At 38.3% G+C, this 22,266-nt stretch overlaps 1 protein-coding gene across 25 annotated transcripts in view; it reads right to left on the bottom strand.

Moving 5' to 3' along the window:
* The window catches only part of REV1 (REV1 DNA directed polymerase), an 87,002-nt gene that overhangs the window by 18,726 nt on the left and 46,010 nt on the right, over nt 1-22,266 (bottom strand). For 15 of the 25 annotated variants that reach the window (XR_002342523.2, XR_014841362.1, XR_002342524.2 and 12 more), the window contains 5 exons: nt 18,205-18,357; nt 13,724-14,427; nt 10,913-11,020; nt 9,389-9,505; nt 4,784-4,892 (listed from right to left, as the gene is read on the bottom strand). Coding sequence is in view for 20 of the 25 variants with exons in the window: in XM_085018560.1 (XP_084874686.1) it covers nt 4,784-4,892; nt 9,389-9,505; nt 10,913-11,020; nt 13,724-14,427; nt 18,205-18,357 (1,191 nt within the window). In the remaining 5 variants the exon portion in view is untranslated. Of the gene's footprint in view, nt 1-4,783; nt 4,893-6,684; nt 6,883-9,388; nt 9,506-10,912; nt 11,021-13,723; nt 14,428-18,204; nt 18,358-22,266 lie in introns of those variants that run through there. The other 10 variants (XR_014841363.1, XM_021087184.2, XM_021087187.2 and 7 more) reach the window with 2 other exon arrangements.

Here is a 22,266-nt window from a genome sequence, read left to right as displayed (position 1 = left end):
ACAATAACGTAAAAAAACACAAGCAAATAATAAGCAGCGTTTCACCAGATTAGATACTGCTATGTAAATATATCAAATGGTTACTTTATATAGCTATTCAATAAATATTTACTAAGTGCTTATTTAGTATAGAGGTGTGCCCTGTGTGAAGAAACAGATATACAAAGTCTTGAATTACTTAGAGGTGTGTGGCACTGTGCCCATCTCAGACCACCAGTGAGAGGCAAGAAGGAAAAGAATCTTCCAAGTTATTCAGATGAAGTAAATGCAAAATGACATGCTTTTTTTTTTTTTTTTAATGGCTGCACTTGCAGCATATGGAAGTTTCTGGGCCACGGGTCAAAATGAAGCTGCAGCTACAGGCCTACACCACAGCCAAAGCAACAGCAACACTGGATCCCAGCCACATCTGCAACCTGTTGCCTGCAACCTGTGGCAATGCCAGTTCCTCAACCCACTGAGCAAGGCCTGGAATTAAACCCACATCCCCATGGACATGTTTTGGGTTCTTAACCTGCTGAGCCACAACAAAAACTCCTGCATTTCCAACGTATATAAAAACAGAAGTAGATTATCTGACTGCAAAGCCCACAGCAGATGAGAAATATCTAATGGGGGGAAAGGACAGTAAAGGAAGAAATGACCAACAAATCATGGTAAAGGAAACAATGCTTTCATTCTCTTAGCAAACACTGGTGTCTTAGGCACTATATGAACACAGCAGCTCTCAAAACTTCCCTGGGGACAGCCTGTACCAGTCCAGGAGAGGACAGATTCAATTCAATGAACCCTGTTTATAAGGCAGAGAACTTAATATATAATAGTTGAGAAGTCTACAAAGACATAAATAAATAGCTTAAAATATTTTAACATGCTAGATTTTTAGGTTTAGGAGTTAAAAGCTAAACTTAACAAATTAAAGGTTCATTTGGAAAGGAATGCGTTATGTAATTCCTATAAATATCATATTCTTATATTTACACTCATTTCATTTTCAAGTTTTTCACTTGCACAAAAAATTTTAGGGGCATATTACTTGGAAAAATAAAATACACCAAATATGTACTCAAGCAGAGCTACCTCATAGAGAGAAACATTTAGGGAAGTTATGAACAAAAAAGGAAAACTTAAGAGGCTTCAGATAACTAACGGAAGGAAAATACCCTGAGTTGGTGCTGGGAAACTAGACTTCTTTCACATAAAATCAATGAGTAAAGACAACTGCCAAACAGTCTGAAGTGACTCTTCACTGCAGCGATGGCTATGTCTCTCGGCTAAGACCCCGTGCAGGACTGACCCCGAGACCTCAGGAGTTTGCTGCAGGAAGTGTTCATCCTCAGGTCTGTGAAGATCGCACACTCCTTCCTCCGTGTGCCACATGCTGGTGTTGCACTGGACAGGAAACCTCAACCTTTAATCACTGTCACCATCAATCACTATCTTGAGGGACATTCCATTGCTAAGAACTGTAAAGGGTCCTTATAAAGCACGTGATGACAGAGGTTTAAAAATGTGATCTTAAAAATCTAGGACTCCAGGGTATCTCTATTCACTCAGTATGGGTAAAGCTGGTTCTTCACGGGAGCAGGAATAACACCACTCACAGCTGTGCATACTCTGACCTACATACATATATTCTACCACATACAAACTTCTACCATCTCATGCTCATGTTCCATCCTCAGCTGACGCCATTATTACAAAGTCTGTGTCTGTTGAAAACTCACCAAAATGCCTCAAACTGGGATGACTGTCCCTACAATCTAGTCCCCACTTCAAATAGAGAAATATTTCTCTGATTAAACTATGAATATAAGTATTTTTTTAAAAAGCTTAAGGAAAATCTAAACTATTACACAACCACACACACCAAAAAAGCCTTCATTAGGAAATAGCCTTCATTAGGAAATAGCCCTCGAGAAAATGAAAAATTACAATTAAAGGACAAAAACCCCACTATTGCAGGTTTCGGCTTTCTTTTCCAACTTACACTCAAACTCATTTTCGTCACTTTTTGCATCATCTAAAACAAACACTTGCCATCTTTAATGGCTTGCCACACTGTATCTAGCCCTCATACACTGTTATCCCAATTACACCTGTAATTCAGCATGACAACCGCCATCTGTGGAACAATACAAATGCACCATCCACACACCAACAGAAGCCTGGAGCCCAGACACATCTGTGGCTTCTGGAGTCTAAAACCACCAGGAGCTGGTAAGATGTCTGACTATGAGGCAGCTGGGGCACTCACTCCCCAGCTGGCATCAAGCCCAGGTTGCTGGGTGAGAAGGGAGACCCTGCAGAGGCAGCACAGAAAGAGTGGAGCTCTCATCCCACCAACAAGCAAAAGCCAAAGCCTGAGAAAGTATTTCTGGGTTTCATCACACCCTCCAGATAGGGAATGCAAGGTCCAGCCACCAGACGTTGCTGCTTGCCACTGTCTCTTAACTCAGCAGGGGGAAAAGACCAGCCTACCAAACACAACGTAAAATCAGCTCTAAACTACCCATGCTAATAAAAATACAATAATCCAAAATGCATTCAGATTTTTTTTTTTTTTGGTCTTTTTTGTTGTTGTTGTTGCTATTTCTTGGGCCACTCCCGCGGCATATGGAGGTTCCCAGGCTAGGGGTCCAATCGGAGCTGTAGCCACCGGCCTACGCCAGAGCCACAGCAACGCGGGATCCGAGCCGCGTCTGCAACCTACACCACAGCTGACGGCAACGCCGGATCGTTAACCCACTGAGCAAGGGCAGGGACCGAACCCGCAACCTCATGGTTCCTAGCCGGATTCGTTAACCACTGCGCCATGACGGGGACTCCCAGATTTGACTTAATTATCTTTTTTTTATTAAAGTTAAGTTTCAATTCCTTGGCTACATTATCAACTACCAAAGATTAAAACAATTCTGTCGGGAGTTCCCATCGTGGCTCAGTGGTTAAAGAATCTGACTAGGAACCATGAGGTTTTGGGTTCGATCCCTGGCCTCACTCAGTGGTTAAGGATCTGGCATTGCCGTGAGCTGTGGTGTAGGTTGAAGACGCAGCTCGGATCTGGCATTGCTGTGGCTGTGGCTTAGGCGGGCGGCTACAGCTCCAATTAAACCCCTAGCCTGGGAACCTCCATATGCCGCAGGAGCGGCCCTAGAAAAGACAAAAACAAAAAACAAAAAAACCCACAAAATTCTGTCAATTGAGAAAGGCAAAATTTGTACAAGTGTAAAGCTTGATATGTCATAAATGGAAAAAAAAGAAAATGCCTTATAATTACGTATGTTTGAATATAATCCTTTCTTCTTAAATATCCTTTTTATAAAATAATTGGCAAGATTTAAAACAAACTATTCTGGTTAGATGATGTTGCTATTTTTTTGTTCAGATTAGACTTGAATGACCCTATTTATTTAGTTGGCCTTTGTCTTCTTTTCCTTTTTTTGGCCATGCTCACAGCACATGGAAGTTCCTGAGTCAGAGCTCAAACCAGCACCACAGCAGCAACCTGAACCCCTGCAGTGACAACACTGGATCCTTACCCGCTGCACCACAGGAGAACTCCATGAATAACCTTAACTTTAAATCAAGACTGAAAAATGTTACATATATCATGTGATTATTGGATACTGTTAAGGTTATATGTCAATTAAAAAGAACGACAAAGCCATAAAGATACTACCTTAAAAAAAAAAAAAAACTAAAAAATATGTACCTGATGTGACTTCTTTCTGTAATTATTAAATACTTGCCAACAATGTGTAAGTAAATGCTTGCTGTATTACAAAGGTAAAACTGTCTATGTTATCAAGAAAGAAAAAAAAAAAAAGTATGCTCTTTTTAATTCATCACTTCATTATTACTCCCTCTATTTTTACAACTATTATAATCAATTTTTTCTTTTAAAGTATGGTATATATGTCTGCTTCTTCTAGTATTCAAACAGGTTGTAATTAGGATTTAAGATGAAGTTAGGATGAAGCTCTAAGAAGTAGGTTTTAACAAGCTGACAATACTGCATCTTTTAAAGCGAGGAGATAGGCGTCCAGGATGAAAGGGTTTAGATGAAACTTAACAGGCAATCAGATTTTAACAGAACTTAACAAAAACACTGAGAATTAGGTTTAAGTAACTGGGAACTTTTCTGGAAGATGGAAAGATTAGAGTAAACAGCAGTGAGGCCCTCTCCCACTCAAAACTTTAACTGTGCTTCAAAAGACAAGGTTAAAAATAACAATGTCCAGCTTCTACTGGTTTCCACTGGAGGACCTATTGGTTTATCAGGACACTAGGGTACTTATTTAAAGTTACCTAGCAGGAGTTCCCGTCGTGGCGCAGGGGTTAACGAATCCGACTAGGAACCATGAGGTTGCGGGTTCGGTCCCTGCCCTTGCTCAGTGGGTTAATGATCCGGCATTGCCGTGAGCTGTGGTGTAGGTTGCAGATGCGGCTCGGATCCCGCGTTGCTGTGGCTCTGGTGTAGGCAGGCGGCTACAGCTCCGATTGGACCCCTAGCCTGGGAACCTCCATATGCCGCGGGAGCGGCCCAAGAAATAGCAAAAAAAGACAAAATAAATAAATAAATAAATAAAGTTACCTAGCAGTTGGGACAGGAGAAAAAAGGGAAACGGAAGGGATTAAGACTAGAAAGATTTCTTTCCATAACATGTCTGTAACATTTAAATCACAGGCCTGACTAGCATGTCTGAAACCACTTCAAAAACTATATAAAAATCATTAAGTAAATTACTCATTAAGTATTATAACACCCTTCATTTCTACATACCTGGCTTCATAACTACAAGATGCAATTTCAGCCTTTGACAAAACATAATCAATTCCATTTGTTTGTGCAGAATCTTGATTTTCCCACATTGATGAATCTGGTATTTCCGCTTTAAAAATAAAAATTAATGACTATGTTAAAAACTGACTTTCCTTAACTTTTATTCAATAAATTTACCATTCCTTTCATATTCAAATATTCAATAAATCCACAGTTATCCCCAATGACATTTACCCCCTTATTTAATCAAAGAAATCTGTAAATCTAAAATGATTTGTTTCCCATATATTCTTCACCAACAGTCTGATTAAAACTTATCATAATAAATAGAGAGGGTTCTGTTTTTAACAATAGATTTAAAACATATATGCCAAAACATAAATATAAAATATCCCTTTAACACAATCTCTGAGATGGATGAGGATGAAAAGCGATCAGGGAGATGAACCCTCCCTACAGCCTCAAAGGATGACAGAGCTCTCTGGGATGGAAACCAGTTAATGGAAAATACAATCAACTCCTCTGAACATCCTTTGCCGTTTCCTAAAGAAAACCATCTGCAAAGCTTACATCTGATTAACAATATTTTCCAAAAACATAAAATTCCTATATGCCACTTGATTAAAACATTATTTCACAGGTCACATACCGTAAAAAGTTTCATTCCAAATCTAAGATTTTTCTTGTCAACACACATCAGATAAAAGGGTATCACAGTATTTTCTCCCCTTTCAGGAAATTCTACTTTTGGTTTAACATTGTATGTTCAATTAAAAACATTCAAGTGTGATCAGAAAAGCAATTGCTTGAGAGACTACAACTCCAGCCCAAAGAGTAGAGCTCACAAATAAGCCTTAATATCCACACTAAATTTATAGCTTCACACCAGAACATGAGAACACACAGTCCAGAGCCTACCGAGTGCACTTCATATCACTTCACCAGTGAGTGAGATATAGGCTAAAAACACAACTTCAGTGTTGTCTCTTGGGATAGTACTGAGTTCCAAGAAGAATATGCTCTGAAAACATCTATTCTCAGCCATAGTTCACCACTGTTCTGAACAAAAAATACCATTAGTTAGTAAAATAAGACCAAGCTCACACTTCAGCTAATTCTAGACCAACCTATTCTGAGTACACTGTTGGCAACACCTAACTAACGAACCCAGTATTTATCTTCTATTTATTCAGAGACATAATGTTCCATGAAAAAAATCAGTCAAGTAAAGCACCACCAGGAAAACACTGCAGAGGTCTGGCTTCAGAAGCTGAAACAATCCTTCCTGGTGTGACCTCAGCAATCATGCACATATTTCACCCAACTGTGCAACCCACACAAGCATTTCTGGATTCTGGCACCCACACACCCAAAACGCAAAGGCAAACTAAACTCCTGGAGGATCAGTATCTTAATGGGGTCAGATTCCACCTGCATCAAAAATAAAAACAGCAAAAGATAAAATATGAGCCATGATTTCTGACACATTGTGACTAACATATGCTGTCCTATGACAAATTCAAGACAGAATGCAGAGCAGGCTACCCCATGTTTCTGGACGATTCTGGAAGGCTAAATATCACCCATTGTTCTAAACTGAAAATCTGTAAGAATTTCGGGGCTGTCAGTATCCCAGTTCAACAGAGGCTGCTACCAAACCAAAAAAAAAAAAGAAGAGTTGAGGCCTGAAGAGCCACATCCAGCTGCCTTTCAAAGGAGTTCTGCCCTAAAAGCTGGGGAGTTAGGTGACTTATATTCAAAACTCTAGTTAAATAACCTAAGAACTTGTTCTAAAAGTGGCAGAAAGGCCATGCTTGCGGTGATAGCGGCGCCTGCGTCCCTGCTCCCCACGCCTGCCTGGGCGGCACTTCGCGTCTGCATCCTTTCACAGGGTGGCTGACCTGTTCCTCAGCGCGGCAGGGGCGCGGTCCCTCCACCCGCGGAGTGAGCTGCTTCATGGGAGGTGCAGGGAAATGCAGGGGCACACTGTCCTCACTGGAGGGCAAAGTAGAGAACTGCTCATCAAAACGCGACAAGCTAGACGGGCACCTGGAGAGTGTGGAGGGACGGTTGGAGGAATCAGAGGCCAGGACCCAAGTCTGTGAAAAAGAAATCGCTGAGAATAAATCTTGACTAAAACAACTGTAAAACTGTTGTTCTTTAGAACAAACACTCAAGTTGGTGAAGGGATAGGAAACACCTGCATTCTGGGATTAAGGAGGGGCGGTAAGGCCCCAACCATGAAATCGTGAGTATAAATGGACTCCAGATATGAGATCCTCAAGGAGACAGCTCACGGCTGAGGCTGGTGCAAGAAGCAGCTTTGAAGAAGTTGGGGATAGAGGGCCCTGTTAAGCTGGTCTGATGAGACAAAGAGTCTCTGGAAATGACAAGCGAGAAACCAAGTTTCCACAAAGGCCTGAAGATGCTGTTCTAATACTCTGCCTAGACCTACAAGCCAAAACATCTGAATATTTTTTAAAAGCTCCTGCACAGAAGCCAAAGATACAAATTCCTAAACTGATCTTCAGTGTTTTAAAATTTGGTATCATGGGACCAAATCTCTAGTCATGGGACTCAGGGAAAGAAAGATCGAAGAACAACAAGAGGAACAAAAGCACTGAAAAAACAAGTTCCAAATCCAAGCTTAGCTCCAACCAAGCTTTATAATTAAAGACAACTGATTCATGTTATTAATGTAGCAAATATTTTGGTAAGATCCTAACGGGTCAAAAGGCTTGTTAGGACACAAAAGTGAATGATATCAAGTTAAAGACAGTATAAAACACAAAGTATCATACTCACTTTTTCTAGTGACAGGAAGAACTGCTTTTGACAGTTCTCAATGGCAAGTGAAACTGCAGTACTTGTAACGTTTACGTCTGGTTTACCACTTACACTTGGAGGCAGAGGGGATGTGAGTTATAAAAAGGTCATTACAGTGCTATGAAAACCCAGTGGCTAAACTGATAAAGACAATTAAGTAACCAATGAATTCTGTTAATAAACTGTGTCAGATCATCTGTGATGGAAGGAAAGACATAAGAGGACCAGCTCTTTGCTACCTTAAGGAATGTGTAGCATTACAATGGCCCAAAGCCAATTTGGGTCTTGGCTACAATGTATGTAGCTCATTGCTACAAGAGCTACAATGTAGGTAGCTAGCTCTCTGCTACCCTAAGGAATGTGTGGCATTACAACTGGCCCAAATCCTAGATGCAGACTGGGAAATAAGGACTGGCATGCAAACACAAGAGTCTACCTGGAAAAACTCACTGAGTATCCAAGAAATGCTATCAATGGTATGCACATGGGATTTTTCCCTCTTTAACATTCATTGATTTGAGCGCCCCAAATGCAAGTCTTGTGCACTCCCTTAGACTACTTATTTTCTAAAGTTTTAGATTTCACCTTTAAAATAACACCACACAGAAAATATAAAAAGACCAACCTACCACAAAACCATACTACCAATACTTAACAAACTACCCATACTGCCAAAAACCACGAAACAACTAAATCTCAACGAGCTCAGTACTGCCTGCCTCAACATCTACTCATGGCACACAAAATACTAGAATCTCAGCATTTCTCTTAAAAGATTTAATGACCAAAAAACACTTTAGGAAATCTGGACAATACAGGTAAACAAGAAGCATAAAGATGTATCTGTAATCATTCTCCTTTGTACTTATAGCATGTAAACAGACGATTAAAACAAACAAAAAGAATGTAATCCCAAAAAGGCCCTCAGAAATGTCCACTGGCTTTCCTTTCGTCTTAATTTCACTGAAATCATTTCTAAAATAAGCCTGAGAGATTTTATAATCGAAAGCTGGGGACTTAAAATAATTGGGACAAAATTTAACTGTATGCCTTCCATTCTACTGCATATCTAATTTTGACCATTTTCTGATTAGAATTTTTCTGAAAAACTAATTAAAAAAATTTTTTTGGCTTTAACGACCCCTATGAAGAAACTGAACAATACCAAATAATTTCTAAGCAAATAATTTCTCAAGGAATTTAACTTGGGGGGACGTGAAAAGCTTAATAGTATTATTAATTAGTACGATTTATGATTTTTATTAGTAGCCAAAATTTAAGAGAGAGAAGAAAAAAGTCTCTCATATGAAACAGGTTCAACAAAGATATGGGAATGACTGCTGGTATTTATCTTCTTATTGGAATAATTAAAGTCCGACAGCTTCTTACTCCAGTGAGTCCTTCACATCTTCAGCAACACAAACTTTAGTGTCCTTACTGTAACCCATGACCAAGCAACTAGTACCTGAGAGGCCTCCATGAAATGATGTTCATGATTTTCACCCCCAATGCAAATTTATGCAAAGCAAACTAATCACACCTTTTAAAACATTCTTCATTCTCTTTCCCAGGAAAATAACACCATCAATTCAACAAAGCACAACTCTAAACCAGTCATTTGTATTACACTCGCGTTTTGCTGTAAGAAGTCACTGGTAACTTTTACAACCCTTGAATGAAAGAGTTAATTATTACAACTCTGCCGTTATTCCGTAACAATACCAACAGTCAACTGTGGAAGTCTTTAAAGGGAGCACTAAGACAGCTTATTATCTGTACCTGCTCTGCCTTTAAGGAGTTTATTCTGGTAATACTGCCACTCCAACTGGGGGTTGGCACCAGGACACAAAGGGGCCCTTCCAGTGCCTCTGTTACTTGTAACAGCAACTGGTTTTCCTGTAAGGAAAAGAATACGATTAGTTTTAAATCTAACTACAGGAATGTTAACACTGACAACATGTAAAGGAAACATTTTTAGAAGATTTTAAAAATATGACTTTTTTTCTTTTTAGATTTAGGTATTAAAACAGAAAGGAGCTAATATTTTCCAAGATTATCGATCACTATGTGAAAGTTATCTAAATTTCTCTGCACCCCTCCCAAAATTAACTATTTACAAGAATTCTGATGCATTTATTCAACTTAACAGAAACACTATCATAGCTTTCCATGGTTTTTATTTCGTTTCTTATAGTAGAAAAACGACAACTCAGATCGTAGATTCAGAGTGGTTGGGGTGGGAGAGAAAGAAAAACTGTATCTAGATTTTTTTATATTTCTGGTATCAGAAAATTAGAGCAATTATCTAATCTTTATTTTTACAGCAAGAAGGAAAACAAATTAAACATATAGGCAGAGGACTATTGGACCTACTATATAATCAAAGGGGAGTATACATAGTCTCAAACTTTTAAAGTATAAAACCTTCCACAGATCTTTCCCTTGATTGTGAATGTGTTAAGGTAACTCTAAGTTTTTAAACCAACAGCATGGTTAATATATATATATTTTTCACTGAATGCATTCGCTGTGAGTACCAAAAAAAAATGCATCAGAACGACACTCAGGGGTAACATCAGCTCTTTTAACATTCTTAACACATCTATCAGAGCTGAAGCAGTAACTACTCTTGACACAAAGTCCTTGTATTAACCCCAGCAGCCTTTTTGCTTTCCTTAAGGAAAGAACTGACTCTCAAAAGAAAACCCTAATAGAATCTCCTTTGGACACAGAGAGGACAACTGAAAAATCCAGAATAAATGTTTTCAAAAGTATTGATTATAATCACAATTACCTAAAATTCCCATCAAAACAAAGACTTCACAGATGACAATACATTTTAGCAATATTCAGTAATACGAAATTATTCTACAACCCAAAACCTGGAATGTTCCCTAGCATCAGGACAGTTAATTAAGTTATTCAAGAGAAATAAGTGACCTCAACTTGCAAGGACATATGCTACCATAAAATTTCTATTTATTGACAGAGTAACAGTAAATATAGATAAAAATATAGAAAATGCCCAACATATGCCCCCATCTACATTAGTCTTAGTTGACAGATACTTCAGCTAAAGATAAATAGTCTTCCCTAAAGACGTGATCTCTACAGGGAGGAAAAAAACCTTCTAATTTCTCCTCTATCTTTCTTGATAATGGAGCCCAAAAAATTTGGAAGCAGGAACTGAGTTGGTCATGGAAAATTAGATTAAGTATTTCTTAAAGAATAGTTTGTGATCCCTTAGAATACACAGTTACAAAATACATCAATTTTTCTTAATACATAAATAAGAATACAGACCTTTGAGATCTGGTCTATTTCGTATACCCACTGACACAAAGAAGCAATCCATATCAACATGCATTATACAGCTCTGATGTCTGGGTGAACTCAATACTGACATATTTCCTAGAAGGAAAAAGAGAAAGTTCAAACCCCAAACTAACTTTTAATACTTAAAAAAAAAATCAGGTCTAGTTAATTTTATAAATTATACTCTTAAATGCTTACAAGCAGAGTGAAGCTTTTAAAAAGTATAGATTCTGGAGTTCCCATGGTGGCTCTGTGGCAATGAGCCTGACTAGTAGTATCCATTCAGCCCTGGACTCACTCAGTGGGTTAAGGGTCCTGTGTTGACGTGAGCTGTGATGTAAGTCACAGACATGGCTTGGATCTGGCATTGCTGTGGCTGTGGTGTAGGCCAGCAGCTGTAGCTCTGATTCAACCCCTAGCCTGGGAACTTCCATATGCTGCATGCAGGTGTGGCCCTAAAAAGCAAATAAAATAAAAGTATAGATTCTATAATTATTTCCTGCACCTCAAGAGAAATCAAATTTCAATTTCTTTAGCTCTAAAAATAATTCACAGATACAAATTCAGTTTCCAAACAAAATTTAAAATCAACTGTGAAGTCTAAAGTCTAACAACTAAGAGTTTGTCTAAGTGCTTATTTCAAAATTATTTGTGTGAATAGTTTATAAAAACGTATAATGGTGTTTTTATATATTTAATTCCACAGAGCTAAATAACTTTAGATGATCACTCTTCCATGCAGTCAACAACATTCTTTGATTAAAAAACAGTAAATGTACTACTATTAAGTGCTTGGTAGGTGTCAGGCACTATTATAAAAAGTTTACATGGGTTGATTTATTTAATTCTCACAACAACACTATGAGATAGGTAATCTTATATTCCCCATTCTGCAGATTAATAACTTAGCTCAGCCAGCCAGTAAAAGGCTGAGCTGGTATTCAATCCAAGGCAGTCGGATTTCAGAGCCCACCAGCCAATCACGGTGATGATCTCACAAAGGAGTTTTCCTCTGACGATTTAAGAATAACAGTCCTGAGGTTAATCTTCATAACATGCTTCCAAAACTTTACATTTATTCTCCCAAATGTTCAGACAACTCTATTTACCAAATTGTGATTGTGAAGGCGTTTACCTAGTTCTAACTGCAAGGCACGAGGCCTTTGTCCATATGATCTTCCTCTCCTGACCGGAAACTGAGGCTCAGAGAGGTAAACCCATGTGCCCGTGGGCCTGCATCATCAGAGGGGAGGAGCCTGGGTTTGGATTCAGGCTGTTACCTAACTCCAAAGCCATGGACTCCCTTCCTATCCTCTGTATCACCTAGAGAAATAACTTATAAACTAAATCTTAACAACAATAATTCTGCTGTATGAAAGTATTATTTAAGCATAAACAACCCAAAATAACAGCTTTAAAGATTTAAGTAATACAGAATGCATATACTAAATGCCTAATGAATGCTTTCATTTCACAATATAAGAAGTTCTCATTTTATTCCCATTCATGGAACTGAATCTTAACAGCTCTTTGAAGCTTTCAAAATTAAATAACCTTTAGACTACAAGGCCAAGGCATGATATAAGGATAATTTAATACCTGTAACATTATTCTGAAATATTTCATAAATAATAAAAAGCATCTGGAACATGTAAAACACAGCAAAACACAAGAGAAAAAAAATCCACATGCAGAGGCTTTGTCACATTCTGGGGGAACCATGAGTTTCTCTCTGCACCTCAGTTTCCACAGCAATAAATTAAAGGGTAATACTAGGTTTCTCTGAGAGTCTTCCCATTTGGGGAGTATGGGGATGTGGAATCAAACAAAACGTGTAATCCATAAAAAGCAACTAAAACCTCACACCAGATACCAATTTATAATAACAGTCACAGAAATACAATTGCGTATTGCTGGTTTTGCTTATTGGTTTTGTTTTTGGCTGCACTTGAAGCCATGTGGAAGTTTCCAGGCCAGGAATGGAACCTGTGACACAGCAGTGACTCAAGCAACTGCAGCAGTAATACCAGATCCTTAACCTGCTGAAGCCCAAGGGAACTCCTGTTGGTTTTGGTTTTGATTACAAGTATTAAAAAACAAAATACAATTAACCAATCTACTTATATGCGAAAACACTTAATCTCACTAAGAGTTTACCACTGTAATTACAATACCTCTTATGTCAAAGTTATTTAATTATTTAAAAATTCTGATGCAAGCTTTTAGAAATGAACAGTTACTCTGACCAAACCAATTCATTCTTACAAGAGTTTAAGCACCAAATACATATTTTACAGTTCAAAACCTCAACAACTGATAAGGTCTATATAAAGAATGAATGCTCAGGATCCCAATCTCGTTACTATTTAAATTACCAAAAAATTTTCAGTTAGCTACAATCAAATCTAATTCTATAAAAGATATTTTAATAACTCTCCATAACAAGTTATACTTACTATTACCTACACAACCTGATATTCCGAAAGACTTTCACGTTATGAGAGCTTATTATTATTTTTTTTAATGGCTGCACCTGTGGCATATGGCGGTTCCTGGTCCAGGGACTAAATCTGAGCCACAGCTATGACCTACACCGCCAGATCCTTTAACCCACTATACTGGGCTGAGGATAGAACCTGCACCTCTGCAGTGACCAAGCCACTGAAGTCAGATTCTTAACTCACTGCCCTACAGTAGGAACACCACAAGAGCTTAGTATGGATCAGAACACCAATGACAGATTAAGAACAAAATGATCAAGCATGATTGTTTAAGAAAACAATTTTAGTAAGTATCTACCTGTGTCAGTTACAACAAGTGCAGACCTGCCTGTTTTCATTTTTTTTAACTTTTCCCTTCCTGGAAAGATACCACTACTTTGTCTCTGCAGGGTATTGACAAACTCAGTCAGTTCACACTTCCACATGGATATGTGATGCAGTCTCGAACGAGAGTAGAAGTCCGAGATGAAGTTGCAGTCTGAGGGTCTGGGTGGCACTGAGGGTGCTGCCTTGCTCGGCATGGGTACTGAAGAAGTGCTCCTTGTGCTTGAAGGCCCCTGAACAGTGGAGTGGTGTGCACCATTGACTCGAGTGTTGCTGTGCAAAGGTGCTAAGGAGAAAGAATTAGTTCTGTGTGCATTCTGCAGAGCATCTGTGCTTCTGGAACTTTGCTGGGACTGCTGCATGGCACAGTCCCGCAAGCCAGTGTTGCTCTGCTCGGCTGCTGCCTCTTCCTGGGCAGAGTCTGGGGACAGCCTGCTGGCAACACTGCTGCCCATGGGCACCAAGCAGTCCTGTGTCTTTAAGGCACCGTTAGAGCTATGACTGTGTCCATTACAAATGGCACTGCTGTCTCTGGGATGCGGAATTCCATTTTGTTTCCTTCCTGGAAAGATCGGCTCTAGCTCCACAAAACCATTATCTGCATCTTCTTCATTCCAGGTGTTCACTCCATTGACTTTGACTTCATTTTCTGTCTCAATCTTCTTAATTATGTGATTTCTAAAGCAGGAAAAAAAAATTTGTTCAAATTAATAATGTCTTGTTTTCAAGATAAAATAATTTTTCATTTAAGTACTGTCTTGGAGTTCCCTGGTAGCCTAGCAGTTAAGGATTTGAGACCATCACTGCTATGGCCTGGGTTTGATCCCTGGCCCAGGAACTTCCATATGCTAAGGGTGCAGCCAAAACAAACAATTTTTCATTTACCTACTGTCTTATTTAGTGATACACACTTTAATATTCACCCACCAAATCTGAATTATTAAGCCAAACATTTTTTTATTATTGCTCTTCTAACAAAAGATAATTTTTTACTAAGCTGAAGGAGCAAAGCAACTAGGAAAATTCAATAACCGCCTTTTAGTTTAGTTTTGTTTTTTTCTTAATTGCAGACACTCCCAAAGAAGAAACACTGGTATCTTTTTGAGATTGAACAAAGTTCCAAGAAATCCTTTTTATTTTTCCCCACTAAAAATTGGAATCTTTGAGTATTAAATATCCGGTTTGTAGCACAGTGTCTGGCACTTACTAGGTAGTCAATAAATATTTACTGAAATAATACAAAATGAATAATTCCCATAAAATGGGTAAGAAATCTTAATCCCAGTTTTTTTTTTTTTTTTTTTTTTTTTTGTCTTTTGTCTTTTGTTGTTGTTGTTGTTGTTGTTGCTATTTCTTGGGCCGCTCCCACTGCATATGGAGGTTACCAGGCTAGGGGTCGAATTGGAGCTGTAGCCACCGGCCTACGCCAGAGCCACAGCAACGCGGGATCCGAGCCGCGTCTGCAACCTACACCACAGCTCACGGCAACGCCGGATCGTTAACCCACTGAGCAAGGGCAGGGACCGAACCCGCAACCTCATGGTTCCTAGTCGGATTCGTTAACCACTGCGCCACGACGGGAACTCCCAATCCCAGTTTTAATTTTAGTTTTATGCAAGGACTGTTCACCACCTTAAATCTAATACTGCTACAATCCTGAGGCTGGTTATTTTCCCTCAGAAAATGACTGAAAGACTGCCATTAAATCATAAATGGGGCTAACTGCTATATGAGTAGACAAAAAGTAAAAAAAGTCAGGTCAGTGTGTATGATTAATTCAATAAAATTTATACCTAGGAAGATGAGGATGTTTGCCCTATTGACAAGGGAATTAGCACCTGGTTTCTAAGAAAAGCACTATAACACCAGGGTGGAAGGTCCAGATCAATCTGGATTAAGTGTCCTGATGACAGGTTTATAAATGCAGGAATTATGACAAATGTTATGCTAAACTCACATCCTGGCTCCTCTAGATGTCCGCTTAGTAATGTTCTGTAATAAAGACAAAATTCATTGGCATTCATAAGAATCATCTAAGTAACAAAAACAAAAACCTGAATTACAAAGCAGTAATTCAGTCCACCTAGAAAAGTCCAGAGCATTTGTCCAATTAGAGCTCAGGCTCCAGAGGAAGGCTTGCACACAGCAAAGCAGCACAGGTGATGTGACCTCTGCAATACCCAACTTGGTCTAAAATTTCTCCTCTTAATACTGACTGGGTATATTAGTAATGAGTCTCACTACATAGAAAAACCACCCTGGAGCTGATGCCAAACATTTCCACCCATTTCTAGGGTGGCTGTGGCACTGGCCAACCTTCTCATGGAATCTGACAGCCAACCGAGTAAATCCGATCCTCACAGATGATCACACCAGTGAAAGAGAAAAAGACCAACTGGAAATGATTAAAAGAGGAAAGAGAAGTTCTCTCGTGGCCCAGTGGGTTAAGGATCTGGCATGGTCACAGGGTCGCTGCTGTGGGGCTGTGAGGGAACTAGTGCCTGAAACCGCCCACCTGGCCAGGCATGATAACAGCTGGCATGAGCTGTCTTGCAGCAAGAGACCCAGATAAGGAACACAGTGCTGCCTTGAAAACTAACCAGAGAGCCTGGGAAGATCCAATAGGAGGAAGGATCCCACCAACATCCCAGGATCCTTGGTGCTGGAATCCATCTTGGCTGAGAGGTGCACACCACCAGGAAGGACCCCCGAGTCAGACCAAGTACGGGCTGAGCAAGACAACTGGCCAGAGACAACCCAGAACCTAACCCCAATGCCATAAAACCTGAGACTGAAAGCCTCGTGGCTAAGCAGCTCTCCTGGTTCCCTCACACTGCTGCTCTCCGCCCGGGCGCCCCTTCCCAATAAAGTCTCTTGCTTTTTGTCAGTACGTGTGTCTTCTTGGACAGTTCATTTCCAAGTGTTAGACAAGAGCCCATGCTCAGGCCCTGGAAGGGATCCCCCTTTCTCCAACAATGCAGGGTTCAATCCCTGGCCCGTGAACCTCGACATACTGTAGGCATGGAAAAAACAAAAACAAAAAAAAACCCCAAAACCAAAAAAAGAAAGAAAAACTAATATGACACACATCAGAGAAGTCTGGCCTTGAGATAAAGAGAGAGTAAGGGAGCAAAAAGTCATATAAAGGAATTTCAAAGAAATTTATAAAATGCATTGAACATATCAAAAACTAAAGCTCCTAGAAAGCAATGAAAGTGAACTCAGAAAAGTCTTAAAACTAGTTTTCTATGTTGTCATCTATTAAGATTCTTTACATGTATATTAGCAACACATGCAACAGGTATAGACACACTGGCAAGAAAACACATTGCTCCCACCCATTCTTTTTGCACTAAGGTGTTTCAGTCTAGACAAATGGATCTCTACAAAGTCGCTGTACTGGAAAGAAATCACAGGTGGATATACATTTATTAGGCAACATCATAAATATACCAATAAGTAAAATCTAGTAATAGCTAATTTCTTCCTAAAACTGACACAAAGAATTTCAAACACATATGTATTTTCTTTTATTAGTGGAGTATGAAAAAAAAAGTTGCGTATTCAGAAGGTTTTCTGGTATTACTTGTACATAGTGATCATGCTAAAAAAAATTTAAAGTTTTAGGTAACATGAAAAACAAATACGCTTATAAGTGAAAACAAGTTAAAAAACAAATGACAACAAAACTACAGATGGTAGTGATACTGGATCCTCCCAAGTTAATTAGACTCCTGGTTTTTTGGACAAATACATAAAACTCCCAAAGCAAGCAATTTAAAATAAGGAGAAGGCTTATGATAATGAACCACCTGATATACAAGTTAAGGCAACACAACAATTAACTGTGAAGCCAATTTACCCAGGATTACTGCAATTAAAGCTTAAATCAATATATTTAAAAAAAATTAGACATATGGAATAAAGTCTAGATTCACCTTGAACTCTATAACCTTAAGAGTTATCAACTAAAGTTTCATTGATATAAAATACTTCCATATTTAGAATTGTTACTGATTTAGAATTTTCAAAATTAACCTGGAAATGCTAATATTTTCATTGATCGTCTTTTCTATGCAACAACACATAACAAAAGTAAAGATGGAGTAGTTAGTTCAGTGTTCAAGAAAGCAACATTCTGTAGAAAATTACATGTGTCAAAAATAATTACTTTCAAGAAACTCTATGGAAAATTTCACTTCTAGTAATTTAAGATCCATTAGTTGAACACATGAATCTAATGTGACTGGAAAAGCTTTCTTGTTTACATTTTATTTATGAAACTCCCACCATAAACTTTCAGGTTAAGACAACCACACCCATATTTTAAAATGATTCATACAGATGAAGAATCAGGTTTTATATTTACTTCTACCTCCAGTAGAGCAGGGGGCCCTTCCCACTGTTAAAAATCAGCTCTGTAGTGTCCCCTAATCTAAACACCCTCAAACTTACACCCTGTTGTTGAGCTGTTTGGCGATGCTGCTGGGCCCTGGTAGGGAATCCTCAGGTTTGCACACAGGATTAAAGTTGAGACCTTTCTGTAAGGTGGACTGCTTGCTGTATAGCTGATAGGGAATGTAGGACAGGAGTCGTCCAGCTTTGATGCTAAAACAAAAAAGTAACCCAATTTAAGAGTTTACTACTTGGGAAATGACCACACACACAAATCAATGTATTGTTTTTCTAGCTTACTCCTTCTCCCTTTTAGTTTTCCTAATAAAATATAATCTTAAACACTTAAGAACAAGACATTCCATCCATGAAAAGTCATATGCCTGAAATTTTAAAAATTAGCGGCCAACAATCTCACATTGAGGAAAAAACAAAAACTATAGAGTAGGATGAGAAAAACTGTAAGCACAGAGTTGGACTAGTCAGTATTTTAACCATTGTGACTTTAATGTTAACCACAATCCCCCCAATGACTTATAGAATCATCAAGAATTTCTCAAATCCTATCCTACACATTAACTTTTTCCAGAATAAGGAAACTGGATGAGGATTAAATTTCTGAGATTCAGAATGGATCTATTAAATGTGAAAAACTGGAAAATTTTAAAAAAGACAAAGAATCTTAACTTCAAGAGTAACAAACAATTTATATTATTTTACATATGTAAGAGTGATACAAACAAGGCCACCTGACAGAACTCTGAGAGGGCAGAAGCTATCATGTGTATATCACTATAGACATATATCACTGAATATGTATCAAATATCATCAGTAAAAACCTGGGAACCCCAGTATTACAGTCCTAGATGGTACTGACACATTAACTGATACTTCCAGACACCTACTGCACTTCAGAACTAAAACCAATTTGATTAAGCTGCCTTAAACTGATTTTTGCCTTCTAATAAACTAAGTTACACATGGTTACTGTAATTAAAACTATCATTTTCATTTCAAATTTTAAAATAGCCAACTAATATACTTAGGCTAACATCCAAATTTCAAAACAGGCTCCTTAGGAGTTCCCATCATGGCGCAGTGGAAATGAATCCGACTAGGAACCATGAGGTTGTGGGTTTGATCCCTGGCCTCGCTCAGTGGGTTTAAGTATCTGGTATTGCTGTGGCTGTGGTGTAGGCCAGCAGCTATAGCTCCGATTAGACCCCTAGCCTGGGAACCTCCATATGCTGCAGGTGTGGCCCTAAAAAGCAAAAACAAAACAAAATAAAATAAAACAAAACAGGCTCCTTGAGTATCAGGAAATATTTCAGAGCACATGTGTGTCTTTAAACCTAAAACATATATTAAGAAATCCTTTAATTATTTAGGAAAAAAAATAGTAACAAAATACTTTCTTATTATCTTATAAAGTCAAGAGTTTTGACATTTTTATTTTCTCAAAGAGCACTCCACGAAACTTAAAAATATAAACAAACCACGTAAGAAATGACTGAATTGGCTTTAAAGTTTCTTTTAAATATTGGGTCAAGAAGTGAATACAGAAAACCATATTGATGATGATGATATACTCTAAATAGGGAACTATATAATGTTACAGACTATGTCTTCTTTGTAATTTTATATATTTTATATATATATATGGCAATTCTACTTTATGCACCTTAACTTCAGGTGGAATTACTAAATATGCTGAACTACTAAATTATGATGGCAGAGAACATACTGGTGACAACACACCTCAATTTTCTAAATAGATTTACTATCGGGCCAGAAGTTAACTTTTCTTCCTTTAACAACTGGTCTCAACTGCCTGGCTCTTAGAGTATTACCTATCTCACCTTCTCCATCCTACAACCCCTCCCTCCAAAGCAGAGGGACTTAATCCCAGCCTTAGCCTCTGCCCGTTTCATCAGGCACAGTGTAGCTATAATTAAGGGGTGAATGGAGACTGAAACTGTGACATGTGTCAGATGCACATGTGAAGTAAAACCAAAGTTCAATGAAGCCTGGACACCCCTTGTTATCGTGCTGGCTTCTCCCACCCTGCTGACAGTTTGCTGGGCAGCCCAGACGTTATAAAGGTGCTCTGGTCAACACTGATCAAACATGACTCTTAAAAAGGGCCATGTCACCTGGCAGAATTTAAGGCTTATGTAACTAAGTCTTCAGAGACTGGTATAAAATAAGAGAGCCAATTTAAATACCACAGGTCTCAAAGCAGACATCCTCAGAGATACCTAGTAAAAGGAACTAAAGCCCAATGCACTACAGTTAGACAAGAAATTCTTCTAATTTCAAGCCCAAACCACTATATACTTGCTGTACATTCCTATTACCCCTGCTTATCCACTTATCCATCTATAGACATAGGGAGAGAAACATTATCTGAAAGCGTATTTTTAAAAGATCTTTTAAGAAATCTTTCAGGCATTAAATTCTAACATTTTTTAATTTCACTGCTTATCCAAAGTCAAAGGAATTGTATCTATGTTTTCTATTTTTCCTACCAAAAAAAAAAAAAAAAAAAAAAAAAGGGGCCAAATATCCAAATCCAAATTTCAAAACAAAAAGGAGTTTCGCTTTACCAAAAGAAATTATGACGACATGGCATCATGGCTTCTTTACATAGTGAGTTTTCTTTCCATGTACACTGAAAATATATTCTGATATATTAAAGAGTTTACATTCTACACAATAGATCAGACACATACTCACTGCAAGTGAAGTATTCGGTTACCTTGGAGTCTTAATTCTTGCTTTGTCCTAGAGCCCTGGTAAAGTTATCTCTAAAGCAAAACTTTGTATCTAACAGTTCTCCAAATCATTGCCTTGTTCCCTATGCTGACAATGAATTTACACTGACAGTTATAATCAGAATCTGGGAAAGTTTGCAAAAATTAAGATACAACAACAAATCACTACATTAATTTCCATTTCAAACCTTTTATTATAGTTATAGTAATAGCATTTTTTTAGATGAAGCAGTTCTATATGTCAACTGCTTTTATGGTTTCGGTCAATGTCCCAAGTCACTCGCTACTAGAAAAACAGTATCTAACACTTGTTGTATGTATATACCCATATGCCCATCTTCTTCCTCGCTCAAAAATAGATTTAAGACAAGAAACGAAGTCATTACATGCCAAGGAAAAACCAAGCTGTTTTTGCCTATTATTCCACCATTTAGCAAAAATCATCTTTTTTTTTTTTTTTGGTCTTTTTAGGGCCTCAACCTCAGCACATGGGAGGTTCTCAGGCTGGGGGTAGAATCAGAGCTACAGCCAAAAGCATACACCACAGCCACATCAATGCCACATCCAAGCCAAATCTGTGACCTACACCACAGCTCACAGCAATGCCGGATCCTTAACCCACTGAGCAAGACCAGGGATCAAACCTGCGTCCTCATGGATACTAGCTGGGTTCCTTACCACTGAGCCACCACAGGAACTCCAAGCAAAAATCATCTTCATGCATTTAAAATTAAAATTCCTTTTGCCCCCCTCCCCCATTATCTAACCTTTCCAACCACTCACCAAGCTCAGAAAAGGAAATAATGGGTGTGAACATATGTATGTGACTTTTTGCCCTTCAGCATGTAAGGTCCATATTGCTTTTTATTTTTTACCATAGATACTGAAAGTTAAGCTATTCATATTAATTATTTAGTTTGTGAATATCTATTTTCTAATAAAATATCACCTACATCAAGTCATTGAGGGAGAACTGAAATGTGTATACTGGTTAGTTGGCCAAGTAAAAATAATTTCAGAAGAATTCTGTATTGCTGTGAGAGAAAAAAGTAAACAACCCAAGATTAATTAAAAAAAAAAAAAAGCCGTATCGGAAGCTAGACTCATGCACGTTTTCCAAGAAGAATTGAGGCAAGTCACGAAAATGTAAGTGAAAAAAAAAAAATCATGACATAAAATTGTAATCAACTTTTATTTGACTTGGAATTCTCTTGTGGAGCAGCAAGGTTAAGGATCCGGACCATTTACAGCTCAGGTCACTCCTGTGGCACAGGTCCAATCCCTGGACCAAGAATGTCTGCATGCCACAGGCATAGCCAAAAAATTCAAAAACAAACAAATACAAAA

This window comes from Sus scrofa, chromosome 3 (genome assembly GCF_054392235.1).
Source record: "Sus scrofa isolate SSC_HxYL_T2T_F1_AM1 chromosome 3, Sscrofa_HxYL_maternal_Yorkshire_Landrace_v2.0, whole genome shotgun sequence".
NCBI classification, from domain to species: domain Eukaryota; kingdom Metazoa; phylum Chordata; class Mammalia; order Artiodactyla; family Suidae; genus Sus; species Sus scrofa.
Note: the sequence above shows the minus strand (reverse complement) of the source record. Positions and strands in the feature narration are given on the sequence as shown.